This window comes from Balaenoptera ricei, chromosome 2 (genome assembly GCF_028023285.1).
Source record: "Balaenoptera ricei isolate mBalRic1 chromosome 2, mBalRic1.hap2, whole genome shotgun sequence".
Taxonomy (NCBI): Eukaryota; Metazoa; Chordata; class Mammalia; order Artiodactyla; family Balaenopteridae; genus Balaenoptera; species Balaenoptera ricei.
In genome coordinates, this window is record NC_082640.1 from 49,675,737 (window position 1) to 49,693,324 (window position 17,588).

General features: G+C 45.7%; 1 protein-coding gene across 1 annotated transcript in view; it reads right to left on the minus strand.

Moving 5' to 3' along the window:
• Positions 1 to 17,588, minus strand: part of LOC132360344 (protein FAM169B-like) — an 83,445-nt gene that overhangs the window by 2,735 nt on the left and 63,122 nt on the right. Inside the window, 2 exon segments of the mRNA XM_059915404.1 lie at positions 3,409 to 3,540; positions 7,336 to 7,518. Of these exon segments, the coding sequence (XP_059771387.1) occupies positions 3,409 to 3,540; positions 7,336 to 7,518 (315 nt within the window).

Below are 17,588 nucleotides of genomic sequence, written 5' to 3' on the forward strand. Positions count from 1 at the left end.
CCCAATGCTGAGAAATGCTCCGTTAACAGTAATCAACTGAATGAGTGAGTGAATGAATGAATGAGAGAATGAAGTAGATAATCCATTATCAATTTTCTCCCTTTCCTGATGTGTGAAACTTTGTTTTTATGTGTTATGGATGGAAGTATGTTAATAGCTATCAAACTTTCCCTTGTACTTTATTCCTAAGCAATGAAGGTTCAATACTTTTTTTAAATTAATGATAATTTGGACTCACAAGGATGAGAATCTGAGAAGCAGCCACACAGGTAGGTCAAAGGCAGATGCCTATGCGTTACCATCTGATGCTGCAGTAGATAACAGTGGCCACTAGAGCGAGCAACACAACCTTTCAAAGAGCAGCATTAGACCAAAATGCCCATCCAGCACGGTGGTTCTGTTCTCTGCCCTTCCCAGCCTGGCTCACCCCCATATGCCTGCTCTTGCTACTTGTCTGTGTAATGCCCGACTCTCCAGAACAAGCTGAAACAAGTTAGAGCTGCAGTCTGCTAAGCATCAGGCTTTTAGAAAAATGACCCCACTTCCTCAGCTCAAATATTTCACATCTCTTTATGTACATTCCCTCTAGCTTTAAAAATTAAACACAAACAGAAGAAAACTATTTTCCCTGTGGATGACCGTTGAATCTATTAAAAATTCACCTGGAAAGAAAGCAAAAATATTACCTAAAAATGAAAAAAAAAATTCTTTTTTAATCTGTGTGCAATTACTTCCTGCCTCCAGCAACTTTTTCCGTTTAAAAAAAAAAAATTCAACTGTTGACATATTCAGTTTCATTCCCCCCTGGAAAGAAACTTAGGCATGTGCAAGCTAATGGGGAAGTCACATAGGACAGAATTCTGATCCTATTGGTCAAGTTTCAAAGGCTTCCTATGTAACTGAGTATAGGAAGAAAAAAGTTTCCCACAAACTCCTTCTCTCAAAAAGTCTGAATAACCCTGTAAATATTTTCAGGGCCTTTATAAGCCACAGATGTTATCAACAGTCAGGACCGTGCAAACTAAAATCCCCAGTCCACAAATGACACTGCTTCAAAACAGATTTTAAAACATTTGAAAGGAGAAGTTAATTTCCCGTTGGAATGTTGTGGAATGTTGTAATATGTCCACACCTTAGTTAGAATGTGAAAAGCAACGGGCCCCACCGGGCTTCTGGCTTATAGTTCTATTTCTGTGGCCCATGAAATTGTAGGAAACCTCCTAAATAATAGTCAGAAATAACGGGACAAAAGATAGAATTTGAAAAACAGAACAATTCAAGAAAGCAACTCTAAGAATAACTGACTGATTAAAACTAAAATTAAACTAAGTGGCCTCGTGACATTTCCAGGGAAGAGAAGATTCTAGAATCTGCATTGTTTGGTGATGGGTGGGAAAACCCAGTGGGCTAACATTTGCTGATGTCTGTGAGGAGAGAAACAGACGAAAACAGAGAAACTGCAGAGCATCTGGGCTAATCTGTGATCGCATCTGTGGCCCCCACTCGCCGGCCTGGAAAAAACCTGAGTGTCAGCGCCGACTGACAAAATTGTTACAAAATGAAGCTGGTTGGCGGAAAACCTTCAGGAGTGAATTAAAATCCTGACTGCTGGCCCTGGGGGGAGACAGGAGGTGTGGGTGAAACTGGGAACTAGCCATGATTTACAAAGGGAGTGAAAAGACCACAACTTAGAATTTTTCAAAAAATTATAGTTTCGGTAATCTAATTATATCCCTAATTATAATGATGACCCTTCTTCCTTCAAGGGACTCAAGCATGCTTCTGGAACCTTCTCTGTGAAAGTCCCCTCATTTGCCGTTTTAAGGAGAGAGTTGGTGCATCTCAGAGTGAGTTAAAGTGACAGGGCTGGCATCTGAATTCTAGCTCATTTCCTCTGACCAGACCACACCAACTCTCTCAGCTCTTGAAATAACCCCCAGTGGAATACTCCTCAGAGGAAGCCATCTCCCCAATTATGCAAAAAAGTCCTTCCCTGCAAACCCCCTCCAGCCTGTGCAGTTTCCACATGATTTCCACATTCTGATGGGCAAGCCATTTTTTTTTCCATTTCCAGCCAAGGAAGTGCAACGTCCAAGCCACAAAGGCCGGGAGGCATGGGGGCTGCAGGCTCCTTTGTGAAGCCCAAAGACAAACCCACACGGCTGGTCGGCCAAGGGCCTGGGACCCTGGCTGGCTTCCCATCATTTCCGACTTTCTACGCCACAGGGCAAGTCACTTAACTGCCTCATTAGGATCACAGTCACAGCCCTGCCACAGCCTCCTTCCCAGGCGCCCGGTCACCCCATTAATATCTGTAAAGACCCATTAAGCCTCCTAGCTGAAAGGCACCAGAGGAGCAAAACCTATCACCATCATCATCAATAAACTCTCAGGCACTCTCCCCTGTCGCCACCTCAGGGGAATCAGTCACCCATGGGAAGATAAAGCCTGGCACCTCAGCCTGCCCATCCATCCCCTAATGAGCTACCTGCAGCCTCGGAAGTGGCACTCGACCCTGAAGGGAGCTCAGCCATGCTTTCATCGTGGCCGGTGAATTTAAAGAGATGCTCCCTCGCCCCCACCCCCCCTGCAGCCCTGCCCCCGGCTGCACCTCCAGCTGTAGCTGAGGCCGGGCCTCAGTGGGCCGTCCTCCCCTACCTGGGAGAGGTGGAAGGAACGTGGACAGAAAGCAGCCTGGAGACCTAAAGACAATGTGTGTCTGCCACCCTGCTCGCCCCTCCGGCCCTCAGACCCACCACCTGGGCACAGACCCCATCCATCAAAAACCCGCCACAAACGCGCTGAAGACGGCCTGTGTGTCTGTAACAGGGCTGCCCACACAACCAAAAGCTCACCCGTCGGGCTTATCCTGCGCCACCGTCAAACACATCAAACAGGACAAGAAGGACAAGGCAGGCCCTCGCAGACACAGAACAGGGGGCGCTGCCTCACACCCACGTGAACCCTCCCCGGAGCAGAACGGACAGAGCTCGCTCTTCCAGCAAACCCTCGTGGGTCTTAGAAGTTTTACCAGATGCACACATTGCCTACGGGAAACAATGCTTCCCAGGGACCTTCTGCTAGACAGAGGCAATTAACCCTCTCGCATGTTTCAATGATCCTCTCCGACTGGAAACAGGGAACCCTTAGTCCCAGGGAGTCTCTGATTTGGCTAAAGTGGGGGAGATCTATTTGAGCAAGAGGGTCTGGAAGGTATGGTTCGTTCAGGATGGGAGGTGGAGGAAGGCCAGGATGCCACCGCCCGGGTTTCACTCCCTCCTCTAATCCTGCAACAGCAACAAACAGAACGTCTGCGCAGCCTGACTTGATCCGCACCAGTGAATCTGTGCTTCCGTTACCGACACTGGAAATAACCAGACCAAAGGGCATGCTTTCACCCCGACTCACAATCTGGACGCCTTGCCTGTTGAAGCTGAACCTTCAGCCAGATGTTGACTCGCTGGCCCCAGGCTCCTGGGGGCTCCGCCTCCCACAGGCGCCCCCGCTCCTCTGGATGCGCCGCCAGGAACTTCCTACAGACTGAGGGGAAGTTGCACACAGGAGTCAGGGAGGCCCACGCAGCCCTGGTGCACACACGCCGGCCCTCATCTGCGTCCCCAGGCACGGCCACTTCCGTCCTTCCTGCAGCCTGGCCCGGCCCACCCCCAGCTCTCTGCTCTGCCACGGCTCCACGCCAACCCCCCCGCCCGCCATCCTCCTCACCCGCCTCCCACTTTCATCCATCCCATTTAGCCTGCTCAGGCGGCCACAACAAAACACCACACACCCAGGGCCTTAAACAACAGACATTTATTGTCTCACAGCTCTGGAGGCTGGAAGTCTGAGATCAAGGTGTTGGCAGGCTTGCCTTCTCCTGAGACCTCTCTCCTTGGCTTGGAGATGGCTCCTTCTTACTGTGTCTTCACACCGTCTTCCTTCCACACCCTGCTGTGTCCTAGTCTCCTCTTCTTACTGGGACCTCCTCTTACCAGTCCTATTGGATCAGGGCCCACCCTTATGACCTCATCTAACCTCAGTTACCTCCTTATAGACCCCATCTCCACGTACAGTCACCTTGGGGGTTAGAATTTGGGGGGGACCCAATTCAGCCCATAATGGCACCCCACCCGGTCCTCTCCACAGGCACTGTCCTTCCTCTTTCTGAGCCTCCACAGCCTTCTTCTCCCAGGGAGCCTTCCAGCTCATCCACAGACGCCTTGACTCCAGAACCCCCTCAAGGTTGTAGACTTTTATGCCACGTTCACAGGGTGAGCATTTCCACATGGCAGGGCCCCGAATCCAGCCGAATGGGAAGCAGCTCCTGGTCCTGCAGGTGCTGGGGGCTCCATCAGGCCCAGGGCAAGAGCACAGATGGAAACCCACAGAGCATGACGCTAAGTACTCAAAAGGTGTAAGCCAAGCTAGCCGAGTGCTAGATAGAATGTTCTGCTCTCCTGTCTTGACAAATATAACTTCTTAACAGCAGGAAAAGCCAGTTTCAAATTTAGAATTCTTAGACTCCTTGGAGTTTTGCACCTGAATGTGGCAATGCCAAGAGCGCTGGCCCCCAGCTGGCAGCCCACCCCTTCCTCCCACCCTAGCTCCCAGCACGTGGCAAGGGGCCTGTGCATACAAATGTACACACCACGCCCACACTCCACCTACAACCCACCAGCAGCTGTCCCAGGGCCTAAGGATGTGCAAATTGGTGGTGTCCTCTGCTCTTAGGGGCACAGATCCAGGATGGAGTCCACTTGGGCCCTTGGCAGCCCCTGACAGGAATCCTGGGGTTCTGGTAGCCTGAGCTGGTTTAGGAGTGGCCTGCGCCTAGGCGAGAACGTCCTCTTGGGCCCACAGATTCCTCATCCCGTGGAGAGAGGTGCAGCTTCAAGAGGGTGCTAAAGCGTGGGGCCCTGGGCAGGAGGCCCTCTGGGCCATTCCAAGGGCAGGACTGTACCGGATAAAAGGCGGTCAGTGAAGCGTGAAGCAGCCACACCCGGCCCGGCCTTGAGCCTCCAGCTGCTGCTTTGTCCTGCTTTGTCCACACTCTGCCTGCTCACCCATGAGCCCAGGCACAATCAGGGTGACGTAGAAGCTCAAGGCCCCAGCACCCTTGGCTGGGCAACTGAGACCCCAAGTGTGATTCAGAATCAGTACCTTCAGATCTCCTTTCTCTACCAGGTGGAGATACAGGCCCCTGCGAGGGTCTCTGCAGTGCTGGCCTGCGGGTGGTCCCCGCCCTTTGGAGCCTGCTCCTGCCCAGGGGAGACCGAGGTGGCTGCCCTGGGGGCCAACACGCTCAAACAAAGTCTCAGAGCTGAAATGAGAATGAGGGGAGGGACAGACAGCATGTGGGCATGGACAGAGAACCAGTGCCGGAGTTCCAGAACTTTCCAACACCTCCAAGTGAGCAAACCAGTGCAGCAAGCCTCCAGTATTCTTTGCACAAATTCAGGATCTTCAGAGTTTTGTGAGAGATGGAGAGTTTGAAAATACAAAGAAATGACCAAACCCACTTGAGGAAAATATGTTTTCGCCTGGTTTTCTTATGACTTCCGAGCAACAGAAGTTTCCTTGCCTTTTGCAGCTTTTCTCTCCTAACTGTTGTTCTCACACCATAAGGACACTGGAAACTCAATAGTAAGGGTCCAGAAGTATCTGTACGACAAGAAGTGAGGCAGGGCCCAGTGTGGGGTGGGTGTGCTTCATGGGGGACCAGTGGATCCTGGGAGATGCTCCCCAGTATCTCCCACCCTTGCTGATTTGGAGTGAAACATTTAACATCAGGGCTTTCTGAATTTCCTCTGGCAAATACATATTAAGATTTCTTTTCCAGAACCTGGAGAAGGATTGTGGTAGTTCATGTTATATGTCAACTTGAGTGGGCCAGGGGTATCCAGACATTTCGTCAAACATTATTCTGGGTGTGTCTGTGAGGGTGTTTTTGGATGAGATTCACATTTTTTTTTTTTATGGCTGTGTTGGGTCTTTGTTGCTGCGTGAGGGCTTTCTCTAGTTGTGGCGAGTGGGGGCTACTCTTCGTTGCGGTGTGCAGGCTTCTCATTGTGGTGGCTTCTCTTTGTTGCAGAGCATGCTCTCCAGGCGTGCAGGCTTCAGTAGTTGTGGCATGTGGGCTCAGCAGTTGTGGCTCACGGGCTCTAGAGCGTAGGCTCAGTAGTTGTGGCACATGGGCTTAATTGCTCTGCAGCATGTGGGATCTTCCCAGACCAGGGGTTGAACCCGTGTCCCCTGCATTGGCAGGTGGATTCTTAACCACTGCGCCACCAGGGAAGTTCTGGGATTCACATCTGAATCCATAGACAGAATAAAGCAGATTGCCCTCCCCATCATGGGTGGACCTCAGCCAATCAGTTGAGGGCCTGACTACAAACAAAAAGTCTGACCCTCCCACAAGTGAGAGGAACTCCTCCTGCCTGACTGACTGAGCTGGGACATTGGTCTTTTCCATTCTTTGGACTTGAACTGAAACACTGGCTTTTCTTGGGTCCCAAGCCTGTTGACATTTGGACTGAAAACACACCATCAGTCCTCCTGAGCCTCCAGCTTGCTGACTGTAGATCTTAGGATATCTCAATCTCCACGTTGTCTGAGCCAATTCCTTATAATAAATCTCTTCTCTCTCTTTCCCTCTCTCTCTCCCTCCCTCCCTCCCTCCCCCTCCCTCCCTCTCTCTCTCCCTCCCTCCCTCTCTCTCTCTCTCTCCCTCCCTCCCTCCCTCTCTCTCTCTCTCTCTCTCTCTCTCTCTCTCTCTCTCTCTATATATATATATATATATATATATATATATCCTACCGGTTCTGTTTCTCTGGAGAACCCTGACTAATACACGGACTCGGTAGGACAAGAGCAGATGGGGGGAGCCATCTTCTGCAGTAAGAGCTACACAGGTGCCCAGGGCTCAGTGCATTTGGAGCTTGCCTTCCCTCAGCTCCTGGTCCCCCTGGGCCTCCAAGTTGGAAAGGTAAAGTGACGACTACCATCTTCCCGTGCAAGAGCAAAGGCCCTCTGAGGCCCAGCAACAACCAGCAGCACAGTGGGTTCCCTGGATTCTGCTTCTCTCTGACGCTGTGTTGATTTGGTTCTTATTATTTCTAAATCCAATTCTTTCTCAGGGACTGGGAAAGGTTCGCCCCTTGTGATCAAGCTTAAAGTCTCAGTGCTGAAGCAACAGGAGATCTCTCAGAGGAAAGAGAAAACTCACAGGTGTGTCATGGTGCCGGTGGCTCTGAGGGACCTCCCGCCCCAGAATCATCTGGAACCCACATGAGTTACCCATCCCTGTTACCCAAGCGCTCCTCCCGATGCAGTGATTACCTTGGTACATGGCAGGGGAGATGGGCCAGCTGATGCCCAGGGCCTCGTCCTCTCGGAACGTCTGGCAGAAGTCCCTCAGCATGGCCAGGCCCAGGCCCTGGCGGCGATGGTTCCTCCGGACAAACACGGTGTCTAAGACAGGCAGCAGGTAGCACACGCCCGTGCCATCACCACACAGGCTGCCTGAGGGGAAAGCAAGAGACACGTGCTGTCCCCTGGGCTGGTCTAGCCTGCCAGGACCCGGCGGGACTCCCACTTGCCAGGTCACTGGTACCACCTGGAAGCAGTGCAGCCTCACAAACTAACCCACTGAAGACCAAACGGCAGATAACCCTAAACCACCAGCTCTCCAGCTTACTGGGCAGCCCACACATTGTCAATTGCCGTGAGCAAGGCCACTAGGCTATTGCCCTGAAATGAAATGCAAACCCAGGTGACTGAGCAGAGCGAGGCCGTCGTGCACCCAGACTCCTCACACCCCTCCCTCACTGTGCACAGTTCAGAGACCCCCAAAGCCAAGGAGGAGCATCTGGGCAACGTCAAAGTTCTCCCTGATGTGGGCTGGGAGACCCAGCCAACGCATCTCCACAGCATGGACTTGTTCAGAGTTCACCATGGCCAATTATGGCAAAGTACACTTGACCCAAACAGACTAAGTCCTGTTTCCCATAGAACATCAATGACCCTGCTATTGCAGAGCAAGAGAGGCTACAGCTGGCACCTCTCCCACTTTCCTACCCTGAATTTAACTTTACTGCAACCAGCACTAACACCAGCAAAGTTGCTGTTTCTGCAACAGGAACCTACCCTTGCAGTCAGTCACCTCTGTTGTCACCCTAGCTAGAAATGCCACACACACCCAACTATATCACCTTCCTCACTTCCCAGCTGCACAGTTGCCTGTGCTCTAGATGCACTGGAATCCAGGAAAAGAAATATGTCGCGTAGTCAGTTCCTGTTGGAAGAGGTGGTATTTGTGCCTGCAAAGATTCAAAGGTGAGTAATTTCCCAAACAAACAAAAAAACGATTCTGAGTCTAATTAGCCAGGCTGAATTCAGAGCTACATGCTACTGTAGTGAACTGTTTGAAAAATGGCCACAATTATTCCCCTTCCTATATCCACACACCTTTGCATGTGATTTTGAAGGTCCTCCCATCAAGACATGGAGTCTATTTCCTCTCCCCTTCAATCTTGCTGGCCTGGTGACTCACTTTGAGCAACAGAGTGAAGCTGGCAAGAGCACACCCATTCCGAGCCTAGGCCTCTCGGGGTCCAGGGCCCCTCCATTCTTTCACAGATCCCTATCACTCACCACAAGAACAAACCCAGGCTAGCCTGCCACCAGGAGAGAAACATGGCCCAGGCACCCTCGTGGTCCCAGCCAACATCTAGCTGGTCTTAAGAAACAGGTGGGCAGGTGACCACAGATACATAGGCCAGCCCCGCCTAGGGCAGAAAACCACCCAGCTGAGCCTCACCAAAATCACCAACCAAAAGAATGGTGAGCTAAATAAATAGTTGGTTTTGTGCCCAATATGAATGAATAAATAAATAATCTGTGACCAACGAGCAACCCCAATTCACTTGAGATGGTAATTGTAAAGAATTTGGACTTTACCCTCAATGTGCCTGAAATGACAGCACCAACGGGGTTGGAATTATATAACTTCCGATTTTATAGACAACAAGAACAATCGTCCCCAAACAGTGAAGTCCTTCAAAGCTAAGAATGTTTAAAATTAAATAAAGATACAATTCCACTCACAACAGCATTAAAAAGTAAATACTCAGGAATATATTTAACAAAAGAAGCATAAGCCTTAAATACTGAAAAGCACAAAACATTGTTGAGGGAAATTAAAGAAGATCTAAATAAATGAAGAGAAATTCCATGCTCATGGATTGGATCAGGGTCCCCAACCTCCAAGCCACAGACCAGTACCGGTCCGTGGCCTGTTAGGAACCAGGCCACACAGCAGGAGGTGAGCAGTGGGCAAGCGAGCGAAGCTTCATCTGTATTTACAGCCGCTCCCCATCACTCGTATTACCGCCGGAGCTCCACCTCCTGTCAGATCAGTGGTGGCAATTAGATTCTCACAGGAGCACAAACCCTCCTGTGAACTGTGCATGCGAGGGATCTAGGTTGCACGCTCCTTATGAGAATCTAATGCCTGATGATCTGAGGTGGAGCTGAGGCAGTGATGCTAGCACTGGGGAGCGGCTGCAAATACAGATTATCATTAGCAGAGAGGTTTGACTGCACAGAGACCATAATAAATCAACTGCTTTCAGAATCATATCAAAACCCTATCAGCGAGTGGCAAGTGACAATTAAGCTGCATCTTACAGAATAGACTGGACATAAGCAACACACTTCAGGTGTCACTGTCTCCCATCACCCCCAGATGGGACCATCTAGTTGCAGGAAAACAAGCTCAGGGCTCCCACTGATTCTGCATTATGGTGAGTTGTATAATTATTTCATTATATATTAAAATGTAATAATAATAGAAATAAAGTGCACAATAAATGTAATGTGCTTGAATCATCCCAAAACCATACCCCACCCTCCGGTCCATGGAAAAACTGTCTTCCACGAAACCAGTCCCTGGTGCCAAAAAGGTTGGGGACTGCTGGATTGGATGACTCAATACTGTTAAGTTGCCAATTCTTCCCAAACTGACCTGTAAGTTTAACACCAGTCCTATCAAAATCCCAGCAGGCTCTTTTGTGGAAACTGACAAGCTGAGAGTAAAATTCATGTGAAATGCAAAGTCTCTAGGATAAACAAAACAGAAAAAAAAAAAGAAGAAGAAGAACAAAGTTGGAGGTTTTATATTAACCAATTTCAAAGCTTCTTATAAAATCAAGGTAATCAGACAGTGTGATAATGGTGCAACAGTGGGCATATAGATCAATGGAGCAGAAGTGAGAGTCCAGAAGTAAACTCTTACACTCCGAATTTCTACAAAATGCCATGGTAACTCAGTGGGGGAAAAGACAAACTTTTCAACAAACTGTGGTGGAATGATTGGACATCCATAAGCCAAAAATTAATTAATTAATTAAAAATGAACAAATTAATGAATGAAGCTGCAACAGAACAGAGCCCAGAATGAGACCCACACAAACACAGTCAACTGATCTCTGACAAAGGAGCAAAGCAAAGTGAATAGAGGAAGGACAGTCTTTTCAACAAGCGATGCTGGGACAGTTGGACGTCCACATGCAAAACCATGAATCTAGACACAGACCTTAAACCCTTCACAAAATGTAGCTCAAAATGGATCACAGACACAAATGTACAATGCAAAACTAGAGAACTAGAAGATAACATAGGAGAAAATCTAGATGACCTTGGGTTTGGCAATAAACTTGTACATACAGCATCAAAGGCATGATGCATGAAAGAAAAAATTGACAGTTGAATTTCATTAAAATCAAAGTTTTCCTGCTCTGTGAAGGACACTGTCAAGAGAATGAGAAGCCACAAACTGGGGGAAAAAATATCTTCAAAAGACATATCTGATAAAGAACCATTATCCAAAATATACAAAGAGCTCATAAAGCTCAACAACAAAAAAACAAACAACTTGATTAAAAAGTGGGCCAAAGACCTTAATAGACACCTCACCAAAGAAGCTGTACAGATGGCAAGTAACATATGAGAAGATGTGCCACATCATATACCATCAGGGAAATAAAAATTTAAAAACAGTGAGATACTACCATACACCTATTAGAACGGCCAAAATCCAGAACACTGAAAATACCAAAATGCTGTTGAAGATGTGGAGCAAAAGGAACTCTCCTTCATTGTTGGTGGGACTGCAAAATGGTACAGCCACTCTGGATAACAGCTTGGTGGTTTCTTTTCTTTTTTTTTTTCTTTTTTTTAAATTTCTGGCTGCATTGAGTCTTCGTTGCTGCGTGCAGGCTTTCTCTAGTTGTGGCGAGCGGGGGTTACTCTTTGTTGTGGTGCGTGGGGCTTCTCATTGCGGTGGCTCCTCTTGTTGTGGAGCATGGGCTCTAGGCGCACGGGCTTCAGTAGTTGTGACACACAGGCTAAGAAGTTGTGGCTCACAGGCTCTAGAGAGCAGGCTCAGTAGTTGTGGCGCATGGGCTTAGCTGCTCTGCAGCATGTGGGATCTTCCCGGACCAGGGATCGAACTCATGTCCCCTGAATTGGCAGGCGGATTCTTAACCACTGCGCCACCAGGGAACTCCCAGCTTGGTGGTTTCTTACAAAACTAAACCTACTCTTACCATAGGATCCAGCAATTGTGCTCATTTATATTTGCCTGAAGGAGTTGAAAACTTATGTCTACTCAAAAACCAGCACACAAATGTTTATAATGCCTATATTCATAATTACCAAAACTTGGAAGCAACCAATATATGCTTCAATGGGAGAGTGGATAAATAAATTATGGTACATCCAGATAATGGAATACTAGTCAGTGCTAAAAGGAAATGAGCTATCGTGCCATAAAAAGATATACAGAAACCTTACAGCATATTACTAAGTAAAAGAAGCCAATCCACAAAGGCTACATAGCATACAATTACAATTATATCTTCTGGAAAAGGCAAAACTACGAAGGCAGTAAAAATATTAGTGGTTGCCAAGGGGTAGGGGAGAGCAAGGGATGAATAGGTGGAACACGGGATTTTTAGGGCAGTGAAGTTACTCTGTATGATGCTACAATGATAGAACATGTCTTTACACATTTATCGAAACCCACAGAACGTACAACACAAAGAATGACCCCTAATGTAAACTATGGACTTTAGTTAATAACAATTCTTATGGATTGAATTGTGTCTCCCCAAACCCCCAGTACCTCAGAATGTGTCTGTATTTGGAGACAGGACCTTTAAGAGGTGATGAACTCAAAATGAGGTCTTTAGATGGGCTCTAATCCAATCCACTTGGTGTCCTTATAAGAAGAGGAAATTTGGACACACAGAGGGACACCAAGAACGCACACACACACAGGAAAACCGTGAGAGGACACACCGAGAAGATGGCCATCACAAGCCAAGACACAGGCCTCGGAAGAAACCAAACTTCCCTACACCTTGACCTTGGACACCCAGCCTCCAGAACTGTGTGAAAATTAATTTCTGTTGTTTAAGCCACCCAATGTGTGGTGCTCTGTTACAGCAGCCCTAGTCGACTAATACATGCATCAATATTGGTTTATGAATTATAATAAATGTACCACACTAATGCAATATGTTAATAACAGAGGAAACTCTGTGTGTGTGGAGGGGGATGAGAACTCTCTGCACTTTCTGCTCAATTTCTCTATAAACCTAAAACTGCTTTAAAAAGTAAAATCTGCTAATTTTTTAATGTATAAGGTATTTTTAAAAATGAAGCTGGACCCTTACTTCACATGATATAAAAAATTAATTCAAGATGTACCTAGACATAAATATAAGAGTTAAAACTGTAAAGCTTTTAGAAGAAAACACAGAAGGAAATCTTCACAACCTTGGGTTAGGCAAAGAGTTCTTAACGTTGACATCAATGGACACAACCAACTGGTAAATCTGACTTCATCAAAATTAACTTGGTACTTCAAAAGACACCACAAAGAAAATAAAAAGACAAGCCACAGACTGTAAGAAAATGTTGCAGATCACATTCCTGATAAAAGACATATCCAGACTATATAAAGAACTCTTATAATTCAACAAAAAGAAAATCAACAACCAATTAAAAATGGACAGATGATCTGAACAGACATTTCTTCAAAGAAGACATACAAATGGTTAATAATCAGTGAAAAGATACTCAACATCATTAGTCATTTAAAAATGCAAATTAAAACCACAGTGAAATGCCACTTTTGACCTACTAAATGGCTATAATCAAAAAGACAAGCAAGTGTTGACAAGATGTGGAGAAATTGGAACCCTCATATATTGCTGCTGGGAATACATAATGGTACAGAAACTTTGTCAAATAATTTGGCAGTTTCTTGAAAAGTTAAAACATATGCTAACCAAAGACCCACCAGTTCTGCTCCTAGGAACCCACTTAAGAGAAACAAAAACATGTCCATACAAAGACATGTATGCAAGTATTTATACCAGCATTATTCATAATAGCCAAAAACTGGAAACCATACTGGTAAATGCATAAACAAAATGTGGTACAGTCATACCATGGAACATTACTCAGCAATAAAAAGGAATAAAATACTAATATATGCTGTAATTTGGATGAACCTCAAAAACACCAAGCTGAGTGAAAGAAGCCAGACACAGAAGACCACATACTGTATCTTTCCATTTATATGAAACATCCAGGAAAGGCAAATTGATGGAGACAGAGAGCAGAGCAGTCGTTCCCTAGAGCTGAGATGGAAAGAGACTGACACCAAAAAGGCAACTTTTGGGGGTGATGGAAGTATCTAAAATCTGGATTGTGGTGCTGGTTCTACAACTCTCTAAATTTGCTTAAAAAAAGTCACTGAATGGTACACTTAAAATTGGCAACTTTTACGGGATGTAAAATTATACTTCAAAAAAACTGATTTGAAAAGATACAATGAATTGTATTAAATTGTATTAGAAAGATACAATTAAGTAAGGAAAGGGAAAAATAATAACTTTACAGTATAGAAAGGGGGTAGACACCCCCTTGAGTGATCAGGGTGAATATCACCAGTAGTAACGCTGGCATCTTGTACCCCACACCTGATGTGACCACGTGAGGAGAAGCATGCTTCACTGTGCCCCAAACCCATAACCCTGGTCAAATCATGAGACAATATCATACAAACCTAAATTAATGGACATTCCATAAACCTCCTGACCAGTACTCCTTAAAAGTGTCCAGGTCATGAAAGACAAGGAAAACCAAGAAATGGTCCCAAATTGGTAGGGGAGGCTAAGAAGACCAGAAGATTAAAGACAACAAAGACTCCTGATCAGATCCTACAAGAGAAGGACATTGCTGGAAGATCAGCCAATGTTAGTTTCTCAGTTTTGACCATTGTGCCATGGTTATGTAAGATGCTAACATTAGGGCAAGGTGAGTGAAGGGTATAACAGGAGCTCTCTGTCCTATCTTTGCAACTCTTCTGTAAAACTAAAATTATTTCAAAATAAAAATCTGGGGTGGGGCAGAGGAACACTGCACCAGCCCTTCCTAAAGGCTCATCATACCTTCAAGTTGGTCAAATAAAACCCATCTCAATTCACAAAGCCAACAAATTGGCCTCTTAATAAGAATATTAATGAACTGTAATAAGAATATTACAGCCTGATTGTGAATGGGGCTGAGACAGTAAGCTGGTTGCACACAAATGGACTCTCCATTCATAATCAGAACATAAAATCCTAGGAAACCTTCCCACATACAATAGCACAGAACAGTTAGTAAGAACCCTAGCCATGATCTCATCCACTCTACCCATTTTATAGACATGGCAGCTGACAGGGGCAAGAAAGGTTAAAAACATAGGACTTGGCTCCTTTTTGTCAGTAACAGCTGCCCAACTGGCTCTCATCAGCTCATGGGGAGTGTTGATACCACAGCAAAGAAATTAAAGGGAAGGAGACAAAAAGGATAGAAATGAATTAAAACGAAAACAAAGATACAACATAAAGTATTTTTTTAAAAATTCAAGAGTTGCTAAAGCCAGAAAGAAGACAATTCATAAAGCACATTAGGAATTAAAATAGACATATCACTATAGATGTGGCAGAAATTTAAAAGGTAAGAGAATACTGTAAATAACTATAGGCCAATAGATTTGAACAGATGAAAAGGACAAATTCCTAAGATAATACAACCCACCAAAACTGACTCACAGAAAAATAGGAAAACTAAACTATCCTATGACCATGGAAATCTGAACGCAGTAGTTTAAATCCCTCCCACACTGAACACACCATGTCAGGTGACTTTAGAGATAAGTTCTGCCAACTTTCCCAGGAAAGCCTTCCAGAGCACAGAAAAAGAGACATTAGTCCCTGACTCAGCCTATGAGCACAGTGTAACATTTTCAGAGAAAAAGATAAAAAGCAGATGAAGATCAGATAATTAAGCAAATAACAGTAGTTCCTGAACATAAGACAAAAAACTTAAACCAATAGTAGCAAACCGAACTCAACAAAGTTACTCCACTGGTAACTGGTTTCTCTGCTCATGCCCCAGGCTGTTCTGGGGGAGATACAAATGATCAATAAGGTATCCAGGGTGAAACTACCACCCCCAGGCATGAACTAACACCACACAGAGGGCTTTTCCATCAACAGCCTGGGAGGACCTGAAGAAGGAACCTCTGTGAGGATAAGACGAAGCCCACCAAAGAGTAAAGGAGGGGGCACCAGCAGGCTATTCCCCTAACAATACGTACCCCAACAGATCAAAGACAAAGAGGAAGACAGTTACTCTAGGAAGAGAGGAATATATTCTTAGGATACCTAAGACAGACGGTGCACCATAGGGAAGTGATAGCAGCAGACAGCCAGGAAGTCGTGGAAAAAACCGTATCTGCTTCAAAAAGATTTGTCAGGAAGGAAGACGACATAAAAGACAAGTGGCAAGACAAACGCCATAGTGTATTTCCACTGCCCGGATGTCTTGACACCCAAGACCTGGGCACCAGGAGAGTTAAGGTGTGGGTGCACAGAACGCAAAAGAGCCAAGTGCCCGGCCAAAGCTCTCTTCACGCTTCCTTTTGCAAAGCTGCATTTGTGCGGCTGTGAGCACCCGTCCGGTTTGTACTGCTAATTCCCAAAGGCAATATGCTGACAGTAGTTGCTGCAGACACTTGGCTCTGTGGAGCATTTTAAGAATAATTGCTCTAAAAATCCAAATGCAGGCCAAGTAGTCACGGTTGCTAGTCCAAGAGATTACGTGCAAACTATAAAGCTATTTGGGATACTCTTAAACATGGGAAACTCAAAACAGTAGTAGCTAAAAGTGTTAACTTTTGCTAACCGTTGACACTATCTTTTCGTGACAATCATACTGCATGCCTGTCATGAGCCTGCTTCACAAGGTTAGAGCCACACTCCCTGGGCACCTGGGGCAGCTGAGCATCTATTGACGATACCAGTAAATGGTCTGGATGTTCCCGAATTCTCCCCACCAAGGAGCATTACTAACATCAATTTGGATAAAATCATTTTTTTTAATATGAGACATTTAAACCGTATTCTCTAGAACAGGGGCTGGCAAACTTTTTCTGTAAGGGTCAGGTAGAAAATACTTTAGGCTTTGGGGACAACCACTCACCCCTGCAGTTGTAGAGCAAAATCAGCCATGCACAATACGAATGCGCGAAGCTGTGTTTCAATAAAATTTTATTTACAAAAACAGACAACAGGCAGAATTTGGTCTACGGGCCATAGCTGCCAACACCTGCTCCAGAAAAACATCACTTTTAACAAGCAAGACTAAGTGTTCAGAATCCTATTTGTATAATAATCGTCTTTTCTCAAAAACAACTGAAAATAATGCATTAACATGAACCACCCCAAAACTAGATATACTTGGAGATAAGCTTTAGTTATATTGTTTCCTCTTTGAAAAGTATCATTTCTTTCTATATGTTTGACTATTATAACAGGAATTTATTTATAAGGTGACGTAAAATTAGATTCGTTTTTAAAATATTGAAGAAAAACTTACTTGCTTAAAGGAAATAACCTTGGCCAAGTTGGATTTATCCAGGTGGTTTAATGTAAGAAAATTTGTATCAGTAATTCATCTCATTTGTCAATTACAGGAGAAGGAACTGCTTCGGTTTAATATAACACTGGACGCTGCACATTATCCAGTTCATATGACACAGAACATAGAAAAAATTTTTTAAAGCAAAAGAAACTACCACTGAAAATGCATGCCTTAGGTGAGTGGGTTTCAAACTCTAGAATGAAACATGAGAATCACCTGGAGGGCTTGTTAAAACAGAGATTGTTGGGCCCCATTCCAGTGCCAGGTGTCTGGTGCCGGGGGTCTGGGGCAGAGCCCAAGAACTCCTGTGGCCCAGGACACAGAAGCAGCACAGAGTGTGCTGCTGGAACATTCTATCCATTAGGCATTATCCATTGCGCAGCAACGGAGGGCTGCCTGGTGGTCCTGACTGGAGGTATTCCAGCCCAGGCTGAGACTTTATCAACTGGATGATTATGGGGTGTCTACTCAGCCACGGTTTTCCTTTAAAACTGCCCCTACCACAGCCCCAATTAAAGAGCTGAGGCTAGGTGGCCATATCGGAAGCA